Source organism: Paramacrobiotus metropolitanus, unplaced genomic scaffold (assembly GCF_019649055.1).
Source record: "Paramacrobiotus metropolitanus isolate TYO unplaced genomic scaffold, Prichtersi_v1.0 Parri_scaffold0000005, whole genome shotgun sequence".
Lineage (NCBI taxonomy): Eukaryota > Metazoa > Tardigrada > Eutardigrada > Parachela > Macrobiotidae > Paramacrobiotus > Paramacrobiotus metropolitanus.
The window spans coordinates 1,013,605-1,036,065 of NW_026570225.1; the positions used below are offsets into that span (position 1 = coordinate 1,013,605).

At 41.9% G+C, this 22,461-nt stretch overlaps 5 protein-coding genes across 6 annotated transcripts; 2 read left to right on the top strand and 3 right to left on the bottom strand.

Annotated features, from left to right (window-relative positions):
• Positions 1-50: 50 nt before the first annotated feature.
• On the bottom strand, positions 51-3,851 carry LOC129581265 (uncharacterized). The gene is made up of 5 exons (XM_055472241.1): positions 3,418-3,851; positions 3,031-3,343; positions 1,589-1,791; positions 1,109-1,250; positions 51-693 (listed from the first exon to the last, which is right to left on the bottom strand). The coding sequence occupies exons 1-5, from the start codon at positions 3,448-3,450 to the stop codon at positions 533-535; spliced, it is 852 nt and encodes a 283-aa protein (XP_055328216.1). The 5' UTR covers positions 3,451-3,851; the 3' UTR covers positions 51-532.
• A 2,109-nt stretch (positions 3,852-5,960) lies between these two features.
• Positions 5,961-9,577, top strand: LOC129581213 (beta-alanine transporter-like). The gene is made up of 4 exons (XM_055472172.1): positions 5,961-6,359; positions 6,860-7,298; positions 7,729-8,595; positions 8,737-9,577. The coding sequence occupies exons 1-4, from the start codon at positions 6,243-6,245 to the stop codon at positions 9,210-9,212; spliced, it is 1,899 nt and encodes a 632-aa protein (XP_055328147.1). The 5' UTR covers positions 5,961-6,242; the 3' UTR covers positions 9,213-9,577.
• An 819-nt stretch (positions 9,578-10,396) lies between these two features.
• Positions 10,397-16,127, bottom strand: LOC129581216 (uncharacterized). Of its 2 annotated transcripts, XM_055472177.1 has the most exons (3): positions 15,911-16,127; positions 15,639-15,701; positions 10,397-15,359 (listed from the first exon to the last, which is right to left on the bottom strand). In XM_055472177.1, the coding sequence occupies exon 3, from the start codon at positions 14,655-14,657 to the stop codon at positions 13,443-13,445; it is 1,215 nt and encodes a 404-aa protein (XP_055328152.1). In that variant the 5' UTR covers positions 14,658-15,359; positions 15,639-15,701; positions 15,911-16,127; the 3' UTR covers positions 10,397-13,442. The 2 variants fall into 2 exon arrangements, with proteins under 2 accessions (XP_055328152.1, XP_055328151.1); XM_055472176.1 differs by lacking the exon at positions 15,911-16,127 and having other exon boundaries at positions 15,639-15,857.
• On the top strand, positions 15,962-19,058 carry LOC129581214 (beta-alanine transporter-like). The gene is made up of 2 exons (XM_055472173.1): positions 15,962-16,486; positions 17,238-19,058. The coding sequence occupies exons 1-2, from the start codon at positions 16,370-16,372 to the stop codon at positions 18,849-18,851; spliced, it is 1,731 nt and encodes a 576-aa protein (XP_055328148.1). The 5' UTR covers positions 15,962-16,369; the 3' UTR covers positions 18,852-19,058.
• Positions 19,037-21,284, bottom strand: LOC129581215 (uncharacterized). Its single transcript, XM_055472175.1, has 2 exons — positions 19,869-21,284; positions 19,037-19,606 (listed from the first exon to the last, which is right to left on the bottom strand). Exons 1-2 carry the CDS (start codon positions 21,003-21,005, stop codon positions 19,379-19,381), a joined length of 1,365 nt encoding a protein of 454 aa, XP_055328150.1. The 5' UTR covers positions 21,006-21,284; the 3' UTR covers positions 19,037-19,378.
• Between the last annotated feature and the right edge of the window lie 1,177 nt (positions 21,285-22,461).

Here is a 22,461-nt window from a genome sequence, read left to right on the forward strand (position 1 = left end):
CAAACAATTCTTTCAAACAGCATTCGGAATGCATTACATTAATTGCAGTCTTTCATCAACATACTTAGCTCTTAATTTGCAAAACGTTTTCAACGTGCCAAGCATACTTGCTTTAGAAAGCAAGTAAAACAACGTCAAAAGCAAAACACTGGGACAACCGTGACATGCGACAGCCTCGCTCTGAAGATAAAATACAACAAATCAGAACGAAAGCAGTGTTATACTGAAGTATATTGCCAGAATAAACCGGAAACAGAAACCGACATTGAGTATAATACTTCACACAAAAAGATTCACAAAATCCACAACAACCCAATACAGCAGCGGAAGTTTTTTATGGATCATACGACCATGAACCGCCACTGATTTTTTTGTATTAAGCTATTATCTCATAAATGCCACAAAATATTTCGTCCCAAACGGCCCAATAAACGGGCCAGGTTTTGATTATTGTTATTGTGGTTCAATAAAAGTAAAGAGAGCCAGTTCAACTGCTTGATGACCGGGCCGGAAAGTTGGAAAACGCTGGGCTTTAATTGATCCGGTTTTGGATGCCTTTCGTCATTGAGTACTCATAAACAACGTGCTTGCCCAGTGTGTTGCCAAAATTCGTATCCTTGTCTTTTCTTATTGCGTACACGATTTTGCCACGTTTCTCCAAGGGATCAATCTTGTCGATCAACGAAACATGGCCTACGACGGATTGTAAACTTTGCTTTAGCAATGTAAAACATAATGGCGACGCAAAAATATACCAAGACAAGCCAACTGGATACAGTAAATTAAGATTTTTATGATACAATGCAGTTAGCTGTTTATTAACTATTTCAAATTTAAAACATTATACGGAAGGCGAATTATGCACTCTGCCACTATTTCCACAAAGCCTACTCTAATGCTGGTTCGAAAAACACAGAAAATTTGAAACATATTTCGAAACATTCCCTATACTTAAAGCCCAAAAAACAGTAAAAAATTGTGGGGAGCACATATGCTCTTAAAATTTATTAAATCACCGGTAGAGATAGTAACAATTGTAGTCCACAATAGGAATTAGTAAAATTGTGAGCTGCATATGAATTAGAAATACAGTTACATTCAAACGTACCGGCAATTACTAACACATATGGAAATAAATGTGTCCTTTGACTTTGCGTATCGATAAATTTATCAACTTCTCTGTAGATATCATCTTCCACGGAATTCTTGCTGTCGGCATTCTCAACCAGTTGCACTTTGTTGAAGTTCACCTTCAAGAAAAAATTCACAACTTACTCCAGCGGACTGGAAACAAACACTATGCTCCGTCATAACGCTCCAGCAGCACACAGGGCATTTAAACAGCATTAAAAATCAATAAGAGAACTGTAAACTACACCCAATACAACTCCCTCCCACTTCCGGTTGGATAGCACTTAAATAGAGAAAAAATAATCACAGTGATGGTCGTCGGGGACTCGGTCTTTTACTAGGCACCATTCACACGAGTATACATAGAACAGTTTCCAGTTGATTTACGAGTTAGCCGTGTGAAATCCCTGTGGAGCGGGACACTAGAGCAATTTACGGTCAATTTACTGTACATTACATCATAAGCCACCAGCTCCTGATAGATCTCGTTGGGAATATGCGATGCATGATGATAGGAAGCGAAGATTTCAAAGACTTCCACGCCGGTGTCCTGTTCGACGCGTGTCTGGATAGTACGCATGATTTCCGCCATGTAATCCCGACCACCGATGGCGCAATTCTCCAGATCCCAAAATACTCGCGCTGGACGGCCCAGAATCACTATATAACAGCATAAAAATATGTTACATCAACTTACATGCACATGCTTAGGCGGCGTCACTTATCAGGGGAATTTATTGCTATCCCAATAAATTTTGCTTAAGTACAGTTTAGCCTAATCCAGTAGATTTTTATGTGCTTCCACGATCGCTGTTAAAATGGCCATTTATATTTTTACGACTACAGATGCGCTAATGTTGTCAAATCGTAACACTTTCCATTCTGATTTCATAATGCAGAATTTGTATTGTACTACAAAATAACTTGTATTTGTACTATGGTACTACCATAATATTATAGGACACAGATCACAATTTTTTACTTTATGGTGGATGCAAAATTTCCTGCAGATCATAGCGGAATTAAATTTCGAATATCTTGCAGTCAACCATGTTCAGTGCATTTTTCAAATTGCTGTACGTATTAGTATTAACACAGTAAACGCATCGTTAAGTTTCTGGTGAAAACGAAATTCAAAAGTAGTATTCAAGACACTCGATATTTACTAAATATTTACTAATTACTAGTAATATCGACAGTCTGGTTACTTCAGCGGAGGAAATATGCGATATACACAGATTCGTTCGGTTGCAAACTGAACATGTGAAACGAAAATGCGAAAGTTTCGCAGCCGTTAGAGAGTGAATTTCGCCTCAACAAGCAAATAGTCTAGAAAATATGTGACAAAAAGCGCCAAAAGCAACTTTCCAGATGCACACGTATTATGTACTTATCTGTATCTAGTATGTACATTAATGAACCATATCTTGGATATTCGACACGTGCAACAAATTCAAAAGACATCACTAATCGCTATTAACACTAACATCCGCCCTTGAACGCCGATACCTTTTGTTAAAAAGCCCCACAAATAAAAACGCACAACAACGAACACTTAAGCGTAACAATTAACAATGCCGTGCCTTTTGAATAGCTATTCCTGTTAACCACAACAGAAATGGAAACTGGTTCTAATCTACCGAAATACTGACTTGCGAATTGCAGCTGCTGTTTACCCCACAATCCACACAAGAAGCATTTATTTGTCTTCCAGATACCAGCCCAAAGAAAGTATGCAAGACATTTAAAAAGCGTGCTAATTGCATTCTAAGCGTCATGGGATCCCTTACGTTAGTTACGTAAACCATAGCACTTCCATATCAGTTCAATCAGTGCACGCGTAGCGCCTGTGTTTATTTTCCCTGCTAATTAATTGCGCTCGACATTTGTGCGCCTTACCTCGACGTTGCGGGGGATAATATTGATACTCGGAGTCATTGGAAACGGAGGGTCTTCGTGTCGACATGATAGCGGAGACGGACTTGCGATGACCAGGAATACCAGCGGGAGGACTGGATGCGGAGAAGCCAGACGAATAATGATCGATTGACATGCTGCCGTGCAGTGCAGCACTGTTGGGACCGCCGCCGCTGCCACCGCGTGAGAAACGTGAAGCCCTGGCACTGGCGGCCGACGATGCGCCAGGCACACTGACTGATGATGTTAGATCGGCCATTCTCTTGGGCGCTGCTGCCTTTTGCGTAGCGACGTGCTGTATTGAGTGGTGTTTGAATTTATAAAAGAGCAAATATTCCCTGATTATTATTCGATAGAGATTCAATGTACCATTGCCGGCGCAGAAATGGATACGGTGTTCATCAATTATTCAGCAACACTCAGCAGCCGTTGATGCGAGTGCGCACTGCACAGGCCTCCTAATGGCCGCAATGTGTCTCAAATAATACGAAGTTGACTCTCTTTCGATCACGCAAAAAGCGACTATATACTGGCGAAGTGGCAACAGCTGAAATACTCCAAGCGAAAATTGCTGCTAGTCTTCTGTTTTTCTGCTTCAATCGACCGGTTTTTCAGCAGCAGTTTTGCCTCGAGCAGCGGTGCCGGGTGAAATTTTCAGTGCGGCGGCGCAGAGAATTATAACTTAATGACCTGTTCACAGTGAACACCCGCTGGCAGTGTACGAAGCCGCCGGAAGTATCGGCGAATAACAAGATTATACACTTGCAATGTCCGCTCTGCGTACGATGCGCCGGCGATTATTTTGGTGCAAATTGACGGAAGGCCGGGCTTGAAAGCACTCAAATGAATTGGAAAAACAGCGATTACTCAGCTGTGCCCACTAGTTTTTGATTAAGATCGGAACTGGGTGGCCCGAGTGAGGGAGTACGATAGCAGAAGCCGTACGGTACTTACTGTCTGTGTAAAAGCAGACAACCCGGAAGTGCAGCGGAAACGAAACCTGGAGCGCTTTATTTTGGTATCGACGGCGTATTGCATGAAATACTATTCTCACCAGTCAGAAAGATTTTGTCTTTGGTAATGAGATGTACGCAGTTAAGAAACAAGTAACAAGCCAGACGATTTCATTGGGGCATGCCGCCTGCATCCCAATAAACTGCACCGGCGCTGCTAACAGGGGAATTGTTGAGCAGAAAGTAACCGAAAACTAGTGGACAGAACAGACCCGCTGACCGCCAAAAACCGAATCTGCATGCTTTAATTAAGGGTGTACGGTATTTTTAACTATAGATATTTTGTATCCATGTACAGATATACTAGCTGCCGCATGCACACGACCTTTTGTATACGTAACTGGGATGTTACCACGGTTTTCTTGTTGGTTACAGTGGTTAGTGGTGCTATATATACTGCATGCACATCCGAGAAAAACCTTTTGCACACTTGCTATTAAGTAATCGTACACAACTCGCAATAACTTTTATTAAGAAAGTGATAAATACCGTTTCAAAGAAATCGGAGTCAGCCCGCAAGCTTTATAACTACCCCCACCAAATATACATTTTATCCATTATTAATATTGGTAATATTCATATTTCATACATAAACCGAATCAATCTGCATCAATATATAGTGTGCTTTTCTGCATCTACATATTTTACATGCATCACAATTCCTTAACAAAATTATAAACTAATACAATTGTATGGTAAAATTTGCAGCCGTTGTACCGTACTGCATGCATGCTCTTTACACTGCAAAAGCAAAATTGACTGCAGTAATTAATATATCTGCGGGATCATTAATGCACATAAACAAACATTCTTGTTTTTTAGATAAATCCATAACAAACAGCGCATGATGTAGAGGGTGCACATTGCCTTGGGCCGAACTGAGCCATTAAAACTTTACAACGTACAGCTGCTTCTTTATGACTTTACGACACATTCTAAGTTTTACGGCTTCTTTGTTATTCTTGTGAAAAGTTAAGATTGTTTGTAGAACAATATACCCCCACCACCAAATATACATTTTATCCATTATTAATATTGGTAATATTCATATTTCATACATAAACAGAATCAATCTGCTCTTTCAGACAATTTTGCAAGTTTCACAATAATGGTCCTGTAATTAAGGTGCATTATCCTGCGGTACGTACCAACAGTAATCCTTCTCTGCTTAGTGAGCAGCAATACATGATAAATAATACGATAAAGAAAACAGAATAAATAAAATGTTTATGCCGTTCGGTTTTCTGTTAAAAACTTTCATTAGTACCGCGAGGTGGTACAAAAATTATCATCCGCAATAGCGCGTTTAAAAGCGTACAAAGAATAAGAATGCTCTATTAGAATGTCAAATGTCTGGGAAGTACTCCCGAAAGAAAGCAATAAAAGCTCTCATCGTAACCTTGATTAAACAAAACACTGCTCCATCGTTTATATTCTTTAGTAGCTATTTTATATTGAATAAAATGCATATCTGTTATTATAAGCATCAAATACTTGTACAGTTGTACAGTATTTGTGTATGCAAGAAATTTTTTTGATCCTAAAAATGTAAGGAGTTCTAGCAGTTTACATTAGACGTGTACTGGGATACAATTTGTACGGTATGATGTTGTACTGAACTGTACAGCATACGTTAGAATTGGAATAAAGGTGCTGATTGCTTTAACAACGAAGTGTGCATTTGAAATGTTAAGTTTAGTGGTGCCGTACTACAAAAAGATTGGTATAACAATTATCTCGTCCAATATCCATCAAGAAGGTAAATAAATCTAACCGGGAAATATAGTTCAATTATGCTCGACACAATCGAACAGAGATTGCATGTTCCAAAGTTTACCCCAAGACACGCTACTCGAACGATATTATGAGCAAACCTTAGAATCTTCCGGTATGCTAGCGATAATGAATAACAGCGCTAACGACTTCGGCGCTCAGTAAATTATTATGCATATAGATTGCTGGAAAAACTTCTTTTGTAACTGAAAGAGTAAGTATTTTCACCATACTCAAGGAGATATTAGAAAATAATTAAATTCACTGTACTTGTTTCCGTATTTGATCTTTATATAAACAGCCAACCGCAAGGGCGATTAGTGGATTATAGGAACACAGCAATCCAAAATCCTTGTTACAGTTACCTGTTGTTTATAAAGCTGCACAGCACTGCTTACGACATTAAAAATGGAATTTGACGACATTTTGCTCGACGTTGGTGATTATGGCCGCTACCAGTTGTTCATCTTGTGCGGTTTTATCCTGCCAGTTTGTCTTTTTGCCGGGATACATTCTTTCATACAGGTACGAAAACTGTACTACTGCAACCTGAACAGTAAGCAGTACAGCAAAGAATCGGACGTAAAGATCATAATATTATTTAATTTACCATCTAAAATGTTATACATAGCATTGTGCCGCACGTGTAAAGTTAATTTTGGTTTGGCCTACGTGCATAATTATTTAAGTTCTTCAAAATGCAGCTCGATACAAATGTTTGGAAGATCGAGTCAGGAAAAGCTTAAGTGCTCGGGGAAATCTTATGGTTAGAACACTTCTAAAGCAGGCTTCACGTTACGTATTGTATACATATTAGAGTGCATACATAATCCTTTTTGTAGTAGAATAATATTACATGTGACGCGGAATTTTAGTAAGCGGTAGTACTAAATTAAATGGCCGACGTACATATTTCTATCCAATAGCCTGTAATGCAACGTGTCTGTGAGAAGCGAAAATTTTAGGCGATAATATTAATAAATAACAACTGATTGTGAGTTAATCAAGCGCATCGCACTTACTAGCTCTTCCAATCCGTGACCCCCAAGAGTTTCCGGTGTCACATTCCCGAACTCGAACATTTCAACGCCACAATGCAGCTAATTGGTATTCCACGGTCCGTCAAACAATTTTTTTATGAAAGCGAAAGCCCAGTCTATCAGTATGACCAGTGCACTATGTTCACCGCCAACTACACTGCCCTGCACGGCATTCTGCATAACTCCCCAAACAGTTCCGCCACCAATGTTACACAGTCTCCCATTGCTCCCTGTCAAAGCGGATGGATCTACCAGAATGTTCAAATTCACAGTGTTGTGACGGAATTCGATTTGGTGTGTTCACGTGACTGGTTGGTCACTTTGGCTTTGGTCTGCTTTACGCTGGGCAGTGTGTGTGGGTTGCTCGTTTTTGGCTTGGTGTCGGATTATTTTGGCCGGAAGATTACGATTTTCATGATTCTAGGTAACCTCACTAATTTCCTTTTTAAAGCTAGCGTACTTAAATATTTATATAGTCTACAAGTATACGAGACATCAGCACATAGGCGTAAATTACAAAAGGATTATTCGTACCAAAATCAAAGATCCTCTCTAATTGTAAACCAGAGATGTTGTGCTGTACAGTATTTGGTTGATACGATATAATTTATGTATCTATATAATGGCCTATTGTCCTATATTAATTCTTGCATGCGTATGTTCGTACAACCATACAGATAAGATATTATTTTGTGGAAGCAGTTCTGTTGTAGTGATTAGATTTCCTATAATTATGAAGCGCTTTTGACGCAGTAAATGATATTGCGAGGATATTGAGTAACGAGGCGATCACGTCACAACAGTACGTCCGCCGAAGTTGTTGACCTTAGATGAAGAACTGTTTCGTTTTTCAGCACTGCAGGCCATATTCGGACTATTGTCATCCTTCGCTCCCAACTTCGCTGCATGGTGTACGTGCCGGTTTTTCATTGGTTTGACGGTTCCCTCATCTTTGCGCATTCCCATGATCTACGCCATCGAACTGGTGCGACCGGAGAAACGTACCCGTGTCGGCATTCTCTCCACTGCTTCGTACGCCGTCGGAACGATTATGTTGGCCGGTCTGGCCTACATTTTGCCCGAATGGCGTCGCCTCTCGTTGGCTACTTCGTTGCCCGAGCTGGTGCTTCTATTAGCCTGGTTCTTCATCCCGGAATCACCGCGCTGGCTGCTGGCCAAACATCGCAGTGTGGAAATCAAAGACTTCCTGCGCTTTACGGCCCAAGTTAATGGGAAGATTTTAGGTTCTAACACTTTAAACAAGCTAGACTTGATTCTGGACCACGAAGCTGCTTCATCGAATGCAGCAAAGACCAGTCCCACTTTCTTTGACTTGTTTCGACTGCCGAATCTTCGCAAGAAGACTTTCCTGATTACATTCATTTGGTTCAGTAATATTTCCGTCTACATGGGATTAAGCTACTATTCGCCGACGCTGGGTGGCTCATCACTCTTCTTGAGTTATCTTTTGTCCATGGTGATGGAAATCCCAGCGTACGGCATTGTGTGGTTTGTCACCGAGAAGCTCGGCAGGCGCCTGCCGTTGTGTGTGGCTATGATTTGTGGCGGGGTGCTCTGTGTGATTACCGTGGCCCTGCCCGAGAAGAATCCCGACGCCATTCTGGTCATGTACCTCCTGGGGAAGTTCTGCATTTCAGCGTCATTTTTTGTGATTTGCGTTTATGCCGGTGAATTGTATCCGACAGTTGTTCGCGGTATCGGTAAGTACAGATGACAAATGTTTCCGTATTTAAATATCAGGGTTTCATACGTGGGTGATATAAGTTACAGAAGTGTATGAATTACAAATCAAATAATTGTTCACTCACACACAACTGCAACCGTCACACAGCGTTTTTCAGGTCTTGCCACCAGCGCCACGTTCGCCACCCTGGGCGTTTGTCTGGGCCCGGTTATTATTCACATAGGCAAAGATTATATGACCCTTCCTCTGGTGATCTTTGGCATATTTGCCATTTTGGGAGGATTCGCTCCGCTCTTTTTGCCGGAAACCTGGCATCAAAAGCTGCCGGAAACTCTAGCTGAAGGCGAAGAATTTGGCAGTGAAGCGGTGTGTTTCAATCTGTTCAAATTGAAAACATACGAGAGCACGAAGCATCAGCCCATCCCAGGCATGATCGGCGCATCCGAAACCAAGGAGAAGAGTAGTTCGCTGGTAACTCATTCGCTGGAGAAAGATGATGCGGACGACGAACTGGCATTTGAGCGCAAGGCTCACCTGCGTTCCTTTCCGTCGATACCGCAGAAGAAGGCGGCAGTGCGTCTGAACAGTGCCACTTATCTGATGTCGAAACAGGATCGTGCAGCTCTGTCTTGATTTTCTACAGAACGTTTTGCAAATTCTTCTTATATATGTATTTGTACATTATTGTTATACCTTTATAATTTTTAAATACTTACGTGCCCATACTAATGCCTTTAATTTGGCCATAATGGTCTTATAATTCTACAGCGTTTTCACCCCAAGTCGTCATAATTTGCACCGAGTGCGAGAAACGTGATGCTAGAAGTACAGTTAAGGTGATGTCCATTTCGCAATTCTTAAGTAGTGCGGTACCATATTTATTTTGCTTAAGTTTCCTTGAATAATGGTGCAACAACGGACACATGACCTTGAATAAAGGTCATGTGCCCGTTTGCTAACGCGAAACTGGACGCATCAACAGGATTGTCGGATGACAGACATATCACTTATCATTATGCAGAACAATGGTTTGGTATTTTCCGACACATTTATTGTTAGGCCTTCGCAAAACATATGCCAAATGGAAAACATGGTCGCGAAAATATCCTTCACAAATCAGAAGCTTTTAAGTTAAAGCAGTGTGCGCTAAGCTCCAAAACCGATTAAGAAACCGATCCGATTAATGCTTTTTCATCCTGACTCAAGCGACCGCACCTCCCGAATGCGTCTACTGGACAATCCGAAACACTTCCGGTTGCAAAAAATCTTAATCGCAACCGGTTGAGCAAAAGCGATCAAGAAATTTTCGGAATTTTCTTAATCGGTAAAAGTCTTAATCGGTTAGCGGTTATTCTGGGGTTGTTTCGCTAGCAGTTACGATGTCTGACAGCCTAACTAGGGATACTGATCCGGGGTGCTTTTTGGGGGTCCATATTGCCGAATTTTCTATTTGACTCCTTGAAATTTTCGTATCGCTTGATTTTTTAATCGGTTTTGCGCACCTGTGGTGTTAAATCGATTAATAAACCGATTAAAAACCCGACCGATTAAGAAATTTTCTGGAGAAAATGTCTTAATCGGATTCGTAATCGCTACCGAAGATGTTTAGCGCACTGGCCCCTTACACATGTAAAGCTATTGGTGTTGTTAACTAGACCCTTACCGGTTAACTCGATATCTGGTTGATTTTATTGGTCAAATCAAAATGCAATACACAAATTATTAGAAAAGACACGCAAACTACAACATAAAAATTTCGTTTAGTTTGTCCAGCCCTTCCATCGCGCCTAGCACTTATAACGGGCAACGGAACCGGCTGATACTGCTCGAAATATTGCTAACCCAACGACTGAAGAAACCGCAGGAAATACATCGTATATATACTAAACCGCTCGTACAGGAACAGGAAATACAAGAGGCGGGACAACCAAGCACATACTCGTACATACTAATACATGAGACAGGAATCCCCCGTTACACTCCCCTCTTACCAAACTGAAAACAGAATGTTTTCAGGGAAAACCAATCAAAAACATATACAAAAGAAATGCAAAGCGTGCAAAAACATTAGAGAAATCACTATCAGATTTTTTTTTGGGAGTACAAAACGTAGATTTAGTTCGAAAACATTAGTATTAAAATAATAGGTAAATAGGGCAAATATGATCCGTAGCGTTCCACGTGAGACGATAGTTGCTGTATCCGTCCGGTTCCACGTACGACATAAGTTGTTGCATCCGTCCGGTAAAGTCAGTCCGTCCAACGCTGAAGATTGACCACGTTATCCACATAGATTTGCGACATCCGGTTTCGTATTGGTCTTGGGAAAGGAAGTGTAAAATCGATGTCCACGACGTGAGTACACCAGTAGAAAATCATTACAAACTTCTGGTTCTGAAAAACTCGAACACACATTGACGCAACCCTACTTATATTTACAAATGTTTTGTAATTTTCAATTAACGCGCTAATTTAATTTAACGATTCAGTTGTTGAAAATTGCCGCAAATACAAATCAAAATTATTCCAGAAACGCCACCTTCAAAATAAACCTTGCGAAAATCTTTCGGTCAATGAAGTATATAACATTGTATGGCGTAATATTGCGACAATGACGCATGAAGGGAGAATGAATGGAGCGAGATAAGAAGACAATGCGGATAAGATGGGGAGAGACAAAGGCACTAGAGCAATACTGCGTAAAGCGAGTGCATTACAATGGGGTGAATTTGAGTGATGAGTGGCAAGACAGAGTTATGAGGATCAGCAGTGGAGACAGGATGATAGGGGCAAGAGAGAACCTGTGCTCTCTGTTTGCATGAAATGATGCGACGGGAAGGTATGAATACCTCAGAACTGGTGAGGCGTGAACAAGAGAAAAGATAGAGCGGGGAGAGAATCGGGCCAAAGTTACTTTCCTAATAAAATCGAGAGGTGCTTCATCGGGCCAAATGGAAAATGAATATCCAGCGAATGCAATGATCTTCCCTGTTCTGGCTATACAGAATTGCTGAGAATAGTACGACCGGCTAAAAAAGATAATCGACTGGCAAAACCAAGATTAAAAAAAGGAAAATAGGTGACAAGATGTGACACATGTTTGGCTGCTAATAAAATTATAATAAGAAATAACAAAAGAGTGGCAAGAAATAACAAAAGATGCATACTGTTAATATTACGGAAGTGGCAGTACTATCTGTTAAGATTCTGTTCTTGAATTATTGAAAAGATGTACTTACGCCTTTACACTATGACATATAAATTAACGAAACAAGTACAAAAGATTAAATCACGTCGAGAAATGTACTGTCGTAATCTGCTGCTTTACAAAAAAATTATTCGCTAACCAGAGTTAAGTCCAAACCAATATCAGCAAAACAACATCTGACAATGCATAACTTCAGAACAAATACTTTTTTATGCCCGAACTATGGAAGGGACGCCCATCTTTCCAATACCGCGATATGCGCACGAAATATACAATTTTTTTTTAAAAACAAATTTCGCGTTTTAATATAAACAAAATACTTACCGTCAGAAGCACTGTGCAGCAGTGATGATGGTAGACTACCAATAGGCGAGCTCGGTTGCGTAATCAAAATCCCAACAGCTGTTTACTGTTCTGAATGATGCGATCGTTTGTTTTTCGAGTCACACGACTTGCTGACATGTTACGCATTTAATTATTAGGATCTCGAGGGCTTTATTACTGTAATCAGACCAACAGGGACCGTTTATAGGCGCACCTGGATGACAACACAATTACAATAGAAACAGAGGGCACGGACAAGGGCAGGCGTTTATAGCCGTGGCCCGTCTATATGATCGAAAAAATAGATTACGACGCAACAAAACAAGGATGGGCGTTTATAGCACGCACCCGTATATGAGCGAATATAAATAGATTTGCTCGTGCAAAAGCCCTTTTCCATAAATTTTCAGTGATCTTCTTAATTTCGTAGATCTACTTTAATTTCATTTTGCGTAATTAGCGTAATTCGGTTTAACACAAATACTTACTTGAGCTGCCGTGGTACACAGTGGTGATCAAGCTGCGTCTTCTGTTCGGCGGAATTATTATTCAAATTAATGCGCGCATTACTGTTACCATAAACTTTGCACAACCTTAAAACTGAACCAATCAATTTTTCTCTTTGCAGTCGAAGCAAACATTCATAATTGTCTGTTACCAAAATCAATGCGCATATTGCAGTACTACCACATAACCGCACCAGTTAATGGGAATTTCGAATAATAGTTCATGTTTTTGTGCCAAGCATGCCGTCATGTGTTGTGAACGCTGACATTTAGATTTAGGATCTTATTTTCGTGGAATGCGATAAGTTGGAATTTATTCTTAACTTTAAATGATGGTACATCTGGTTTTAGTGATTTTATTGAAAATTTTATAATTTAAGTTGACATTAACGATCTCTGGCTGCCCAAAAGGAGACGACAACATCTGGCGTTTTAAGTCATTAGCCGAACCAGCGGCGGAAAATTAATGATAGATAAGATTTAAGCGGTGCTGCGCATATGCAATAACAATTTAAATATATCCCAAAATTCATTTCTGCACATTACATTGAGATAAACCATTACCGTTACCATCGCGAGGCTTTTCACATCTGGCCATCATCAAACAAATATTCAGCGAATCAGCGCTGTCAACCTCAAAAATTTTCTCACTTATCTGCCCTTTTCTCAATAACAATAAATACTGCTGCAGCCTTCAAAATCAACGGGCAGGCATCATTAATAACTCAGTACAATAATATAATATTAACAAAATTTTCAAAGAGCACTTTAGTTTACAAAACCGAAACAAATTTTCACGTACGAACGACAATTAGACCAGAAAAGTTAAATCTGCCATCTCGAATACGCCGGTTGTGCACTACCGGTGACCTGAGATTTTGCAGACCTAAACTGCTGCGCCTGAGATGGTAATTTACCGGGTGTGTTAAAAGTCAGTTGCTGCGTTGTTGGTGGATGCTGTGCTGCACCGAATGACATCGGATAACGATCTTCAGAATCTTGTTCTGCCTGTGCATACTGTGCCTGCGTAGAGTGGCCAGCTCCAAACGGGCAAGCATACGAAAGATGATCATAGTTACCGCAATTAAAGCATCCATTGTCTTGGCTTGGCGCATCTGTGAGTCGAAGGGTTGACTGGTTCGCATTACCCGTTAAGTAATTCTGAGAAAGATCGTAACTGCCCTGTGATTCGTTATTCTCCTGTAAACACTTTATTTGTTCAGCAAGATGCTTTAGTCTTTCATCCAAACCTTTCATCAGGTTATGAGCGACAATCTCTATCTGATTAGAGCTAGGCGCTGTCGGTTGGCTGTATAGCGACGAGAGATTTGACTGATCTGTAACATTATTGGACGCCTGGTATGACGAATTTTGATTCTGCATCGCGAGCTTGTATTGTTGCTTAACGGACACATCACGTAAACGATTGAAAAAATCGGCTACGGTTCTGGGGCTGTTAGTCACGAATGCCGGTTTAAATTCAAGGGCCAAGGCTTCGAAGAGACGAACTGTTTTTTCTGCTTCGGTAGCTGCGGGATTAGTGGCTTCCACGTAATCAAGGACACGATGGACAAAAGTACGAGGATCTGTAAATGCTAGTGTACGGCAACCTTCATTCATGAGATCGAGTTCAAAATGGGTTTTTCCAAAAGCTGTTAAAAAATGGGATCGAAGGTCTGGCCATGTGATACCTGCTGGTTCTGCGGTATACCAGCGAAGAGCGTTGTTCCTCAAACAGACCGCAAAATGTTGAATTCTGTTAGCTGGTGTAAAATTATTAGCAACTGCCATCGTCTCAAACTGTGTTAAAAAGTCCTGGGCGTCTTCGTAAGAAAAACCACCAAATTTCGGCAAATCACCCAATTCGAGAGATGTTATACGGGTAACTGCAGCGGCATTCTGGTTATTCAAAAAATTCAATAAATTCTGATGTGCAGTAGCGTTATTCTGTAGGCTTTGCTGTAAAGCTGCATTCTGCTGAGCGGAAGCGGCATTAACGGTGTTAAGCATATTCTGCAGTGCTTGCGGGTCTATAGCCATGATATTGACTTGCTGGTAATTAGTACTTATTAATTATTGCAAACAGCCTGCCAACTGCGGAAAGTTGACTATACGATCGTTAATTAAATTTTCTTGAAAAATGGCGCGTTAATACCGAATTCGAAAATAGTATTAGGATCGGTAACAGTTAAGATTGTTCTTTTTGGGCAAAAAATTGGACGTGATACATAAGGACTTACCTGTTGAAACAGGGAGGCGGAGGGGTAGCGGTGGTAAAGGCTAAAGGGCACTGTTCAACAGGGAGGCGGAGGGGTAGCGGTGGTAAAAGTTAAAGGGCACTGAAACTATCGACTTGAAAAAAATTTTCGTTCTCGGTATGCGACTCCAAGTATAACGGGCAACGGAACCGGCTGATACTGCTCGAAATATTGCTAACCCAACGACTGAAGAAACCGCAGGAAATACATCGTATATATACTAAACCGCTCGTACAGGAACAGGAAATACAAGAGGCGGGACAACCAAGCACATACTCGTACATACTAATACATGAGACAGGAATCCCCCGTTACACACTGACGCCACATTTGACATTTCCCCGTTGAATTTCTATAGACAAGCGCTCTCGTAGAAATTCATGCGAACGTAGTTCTCCGGTGTGTTGTTGCAATCTTCTTCCCAGTTCTTTAACGAGATATTGTCCGACAATGAATCACTGCGTACAGCATACAGTATGTGTACCTGTGTACGAAGTTAGTGAAGTTACTCAACCAATAACCATCGTACCAACCATTTATTTTATGCAAACCTGAAAAGCGATAACTTTTCAGATTTATTAAATTAAGTTGTTCGAATAATAGCAGCTTTAGTCGATTCAGCTAACAGTAAGTGGACACTGGAACTTAAGAAAATAATAATTAATCAATGTATATAGCTGTACATGTATAAGATCTTATATCTGTATATCATTGTTTTGTACAATAGTTAATTTGAGCAATGATCAACTGCAATAGTACTCACAATTATTTATCGGACAATTTAAATTATTGGTTTATGAATGATGCTGGCGAATAGCGTGCACATCTGAAGAAAAACGAACCACCAATATATGCAGCGATCTATTTGTAACGTGGGGTATATAGATAAAGCGTTTGACCCTGGCAGGAATTACTTAATAAATATGCTGATTACAAGCGGAGTGATAAAAAGAATAATGGCTTTCGCACTGTTTCGGGCCAGAAATATATGTTTTATACAGAACGATTGTGCGCTATATCTGTACTAGCACAGACCAGTAATCTGTAATCTGGCGTCAGCTGGATCAGCAATTATCGTTCAGAACGCGCTGTAGAGCATGCCGCCGCACATGTGCTCAACCACCAGGTCCAACAACATCATGGCAGTGGACTATCTCACAAACAGATGAGCCAGCAGAAGGTTCTCTTGATAGAGCCAAACCTACTTATAACCTTACAGCTAAGTATTTCTAGTAGGCGATATTAATTTACGGACTGATTAGCGTTCTGAAACTTGTTTACAATCGACACCAGTCCGTATCTGTTTGTGTGGTAAAAATACCGCGATACGTGTTGGTTGGTTGGAACACTAACAATAACAAGTAATACGACCGAAAATATTGATTCAAGTGTTGCGTTAAATATAGCTTATCCGAGCGGTGTATTTTTTGCCCTGCATGTTTATACTGATTTGTATTGCCCGCGGACTATCGACACATCCCCTTTCGAGAGGGGATGGATTTTGATGTAATCCTGAAGGATATTGGAGAATTCGGTCGTTATCAAAAATTGTTGTTTGTTTTTGTAATACTGCCGGCCTGTTTACCAGGAGGATTTCACGGTTTCTCCCAGGTGCAGTGCTTACTAATTCTTTTCCGCAAGGGCTTATTACTGTGCGCGGAGAGAATAGTGAATAAAATATACCGTATAATAACATCGCAGTATACTGTAATTGTAATGTAATAATTATAATTAAAGATTCGTAGCAGTTTTGCTGGAGTAAATCATGTTGAATTCTTCTAATCAAGGATCGCTTGTAAAGTAGAATCTATTGTTTCTTATTTAAATTTCAAATTTAGTTTGCCTAGGGAAACTGTAAAGTAACAGGGTTAGTCTTCGATTAACTCGAATTCCACATTAAAAATTGCAAATTACTGCAGATGTACTTAATTGTCGGCGAACACCGGGCCGCTAAACTATAGATACCCTAGTATGCATAATGTGTACAACAGTTTTATTAGTTGTTTACACACTGTAATTAATTTGTTAGTCTATGATATTTTCCCGTGCTTCCACTTGTAGAGCAACTTGGGACCGGAGATATAAAACTTCAAACATGATCTTTATGAATGCTGAGTGAATGTGATCGATAAGTTTTAATCTAGGTCAACTGGGAATAAAATTAGTTTAACCGGTGTCTACTGTAGCCAACCAGCGGAAGTTATATATAGAAGTACGACACTTGGCGCTGGAAAGGATTCCAGTTCTGAGCTGATATAAATAATACATATATCATGTGCAGAACTCTTTTTAAGCAGAACATTTGGCAAGAAAAATTTTATATTTATTGACTTATTTTTTGCAATTGACTTATTTTTTATAGCTATTTTCCGTTGGGACTCCAGAAAACTACTCCTGCCACATCCCGATAAATAACACCTTGTACAACTTTTCAATCTTCTACCAGCAGTCTTTCATCCCTCCACTGGACAATGGCGAACCGAGCAAGTGCGACATGTACGACGTGGACTACAGCAATGCCACCCAGCTGTATACTTTTCAGCCAAACCATACGCGCACGATAGCGTGCCAGTATGGGTGGGATTATGATACGTCGGTGTACAAGAAGACCGCGGCGACAGAATGGAATTTGGTTTGTGCGAGGGACTTCTTCCCCACGCTGTCCATCGAGATCCACACTCTGGGGACACTATTCGGATCATTACTGTTCGGGTATCTGGGTGACCGACTCGGCCGGAAGAAAGCCTTCTACATTGCCGCTATGCTACAGCTTATCAGCGGTCTGGTGACCATTGCAGCGCCAAATTTTATCGTCTTCTGTTGTATCCGTTTCGTTAATGGCATAACTATTGTACCGGTGTGGATTCTGCCGTTAATCATGGGATTGGAACTGATCGGGCCGACGAAGCGCGCTCCCGTCGGCGTGACCATGTCTGTATTCTACACTCTCGGGGTGGTTGGCTTAGCGACAGTGGCGTTTTTTATACGCGACTGGATACCACTGCAACTGACGGTGACATTACCGTTTTCGATTTTTGTGTTCTGGTGGTGGCTCTTGCCGGAGTCGCCGCGATGGTTGATGTCGCAGGGGCGTTTCGATGAGATGATGGTCATTGTGCGGAAGATTGCCAAGGTGAACGGTGTGGTTCTGATGGAGAAACAGATCGATAAATGGCAAGACCGGTGTCGAGTAGCGTACGAAGAAGAGCAAGCACAGAGGCGGTATAATCTGCTGGATCTTTTCCGAACACCAAACCTGCGGATGAAAACTATTCTAGTGGTCTTTAATTCGTTTAGTAATTACGCTGTGTACAATGGATTAAATTTCTTTGTCCCGCATCTGGGTGACGAACATGTGAGTTTCTTGCTGAGTGCCTTGGTCGAATTACCTTCCTACCTGATTTTATACCTGACCCTCAACCGTTTTGGCCGCCGTGTGATTTTAATGTCCACCATGGTGACCGGTGGCATATTCAGTATTATTGCTGCGACAATGATGACCACGGCCAATCAGATCGTCCTAGTTATCTTTTTCTTAATGTCCAAATTTTGTATTACATGTTCGTTTTTCGTGACGGACTTGGTGGCCTCCGAATTGTTTCCGACAGTTGTCCGCGGTGCCGGTGCATCGCTTACGCAGACGGTGTCGGCGGTGGGATTGTGTATCAGTCCGATTATCTCCCATTTAGCGAAACATTACATTTTCGTGCCATTGATTATTTTTGGCGTGTTAGCCATTGTTGGAGGTGGAACAACTTTGATCCTTCCCGAGACGGCTAACACAATGTTGCCCGAGACATTGGAAGAGGGTGAAGCGTTCGGCAAGAACATGACGTGGAAAGAACGACTGCGCTTTCTTCCTCAAAAGACACAGTCGACGGTGGTGCACAGGTCACCCAGCCTTTCTGAGGCGAGAGTGCTGCTCAATGGCAATCATTTGGTTCCTGTGGATGATAAGGCAATGCCTATCCAGTGATTTTTTGTATCCCGGTTGCATTACACATTTACATCTATGTACGTGTGGTTTCTAAATTTCTACCTGTCTTTGCACAAAAGTCGATGATTTGCTCACAGATTTGTTAAGAGTATTCGTGTACCTGTGTCGAGGAACTAATGGTAACTAGATATGTACGGTAGTTATCTTTTATACTTCAAAATAAACAATAGAAATAATCTTTAAGGCGCTCGAACAAAAGACGTACTTGTACAACAGAATATTTTTGTACTTACTACCAAATTAAACCAATCTACCATAGAAAAGACCAACCGGTCAGAACCCTTAATTAACAATAATTAGGAAACAGAAAATACCAGGAACATATGGAGATATGAGATAAGAGAAATATACTACAAACGTAGTAGGCAGTGCGTAGTATTCTGGAAGAGAATACATGGTACGAAAAAAAGATCAGTAGCGTAATATTCTAGTAAAACTCCAAAACGAGAATGTAAGGCCATCATCACCTATCATCGTACGGTTATGAGCATGTTTGTATGCACAGCTTAGTTGGGCCGGCGTGGAGGACGACCACGGTGGCGCTTAGAAAGACCCGAAGCGAAACCGGGAGCGCTGGGCGTCTCGGGATTGCTATCTAGTGCGGATATGGATGCCGTTGGACTGCGGGAAGCTGTATCGCCCCTCATCGGCATGTCGAACCGGGTTCTGGAGATTTTCAGTTTAATACCGCTTTGCTCTCGTTGAGTTGGAGGCGGAGGACTGTCGAACCCGTTCTACAAAAACACAACGCTATCACATTATAGCAACCACTTATAGCAACCTGACTAAAATAAAGCAAAACAACACACATTTAATTAAATGTAGCATTGTATACCGTATATGAAATTTTGTGTTCCCACCAAAAGGCCTATCGAACAGGAGCACTGCAACCTGAATACCTACAGCATACTTTACCATTAAATGACAAGTATTAGATTGATACTAAACTCTGCACGTGCGTTATTTTCATATTCGTGAAACTTTCAGGAAACTCACAAGAAATGCGGCAGCAGCCGGCCTTGGCGTCTTGTTGGTCAGCAGCGTTCGCAGACGATGACCCGTCTCCACCGGCTTATCAGGTTTGCTCACCGGTGCACTTTGGGTCGCAGGTGCTGGTGGCGCACTGATCATCAGCGGATGCTTACCAGTAGCGGGAGCTTCTCGTTCTCCACCGAGATTCTTAGACTTTTTCACACCCGAACCAGCTTTTTTCTTAGAGGATCCCGCAGCAATTGTCGCCGGCGACAGCAGTTCATCCTTCGGGGTTTCTCTCTTTTTCTCCTTCAACCACGAGTACGCCTTAGCACCCAATGCCACCGCATCATCCTCACTTTCCACCACCTTCTTATCGCGCCCCGCGTTCAAGCCCTGCCGCTGAATATGCATCTGCTTCTTGCGCAGTCTGCGGATCTTCTCCACCTCCCGTTTCTTCTTCCTGGATTCCGTCTGTTTCGCGCGTGACAGCTTCGTCGCACTGATGAATGACATCACCGAGGACGCCGAGAAGATGCGATCGGAATCCTTAATCTTCCGTCGATTACTGCGCGCCGTGCTCATCTGGCGCTCCGTTGCGTAACCAGGATGCGGCAGATCCCACCCGTTCACCACATTTCCCAGACCGAAATCCGTGGTCAAGTACTTGAGCTCCAAATCCCGAATTAGCTTCTCCTTCTTTTTCAACTCGTACTTTAGGACGTGTTTGACTTCGGCTGCGTCCACCAGACGGCAGAAGGCTTCCTGTTGTTCTGCGCTGAAAGCCGAGAAATTCGGAGGCAATGTTGTCAGTTTGGTCCGCAGGTTCTCCAGCGTTGTCGGATTACTTCGCGTCGCCACACCATCAGCGAAGGCCAGCTCGTGCGATAAAACGGCGTGCTCGGTATCGATGCCTTGCAGGAAATGGAAGTTATTGGCGAGTAATTTCGGATGGTCCATCAAACACGGCTGTGGTGCCTGCATGCGATTGGGCTTGAGGAAATTGTCTTCCAGGCCGACCAATGTCAAGGCATTGTCGTCAGCGAGGACGGGTTCGGTGGTAACATCCACGAAAGCGTCGAATCCGATCGTCGCAATGGCTTGGAGTTTGGCGTTGCAGTTCCGCTCGCCCATGTTGCCTATCTGTCGAAGTGTCGACATGGAAAACCTGGAATGGAATAATCACGAATCGCGATTGTCTGTGCCTTGAGGAACTGCCTGCACCATTATAACCTGCCAAATGCTAATTGGTCATGCTAATGGGATTGCGGGATATTGCGCTGGTTGTATTGGTACTAATAGGTATCAATATTAAATACCAACAAGCCGTGACATCGAGAAATAACAACGCAAACAGCTGACTTCTGACAGCCGACAGGAAATCGAGGCCAAAACTGCAGGCATGGTCGAATTTTCTGATTTCGCGTGCAAATTCTGCGCGTTTTGATTTGCATTTAATACGAAGTTTGTGTCCACGTATGACTATGTACTGTGCATGTCGTACTAGGGTACTACTTTAATACGGTACATGCGCAGCCGTGCAGATTGCAGTGTTCAATATAAATTATTAAGGTAAGTAGTAATAAATTGATAATAATATTGTAATATTATTATTGTAATATTGTACATGTAGCTGATATAATTATTACAGTAAGTATTATAAAATACATACCGAAGTATCACGTACGTATTGTTTACTACGTGGACAGCAACCTCGAAGTGGTTGCTGTCCACTACGAAGTGGACAGCAACCTGAAATGGACTAAACAGTATGTGAAAGTGAAGCGAAACATCAACTACGGCATTAAAAGATCAAGCGGGTACAGTCCGGGCTCAGCATCCCCCAGCGAGTCACCCCTCACCACGCTTTTGTCCAGCCATACATAGATTACTGTGCATTGGCCTGGTCAGCAGCGTCTTTGGGAGAGCGAAACGACAGCACGCCGCCCTACGGACCATCACCGATGATACTGTAACAGCAGCCGGTTTGACTGCTGTTCTAGTGGGTTGGTTAATCCACCTTACCACGATCTGTCGGCTGTTAGTGTGGGAAAGGCTGGCACGGTCGGCAGCGATGCTGACCGGAAGCTGACTACCGTTTACATGGTGGCAATGATGGGAGATGCACGATCATCCCATGGCGATTACGCAACACAACACAAGGTCATCGCATGAGTTTATTAGCAAGTACACAAAGCAAGATTCGGCGAGCAACGCAAGCTGAGGAGCAAGACGCATAAGCGTTGAGCAAGAAGCGCGGAAGGCGCGTTAGCAAGATTCGGAGCAAGCTGCAGCAAGACTAATTTCAAGATGTTTCTGACCGTGAGATGCGGTCGGTGAAAGTAGGAAAACTAGGATTCTGATCCTCATAACACAACAACCAATAAACGGTAGAGAAATGCAATTAACACTCCTACTGGCGGTACATCTAATTTCTATCGCTACATCCCTCACGGTAGCGATGAGATATACTTGTCTCATCAAGATAATATTAGGGAGTGTTAATTAAAAAATAGTAAAAAATTGAAATTAATTTAGAAAAGTTTAAGAAGTTAGCTGTAGGAGTCCAGTAATGGTCCTGAAGTAAACGTGGCGGATCCGTTGGTGTTGGGTTAAT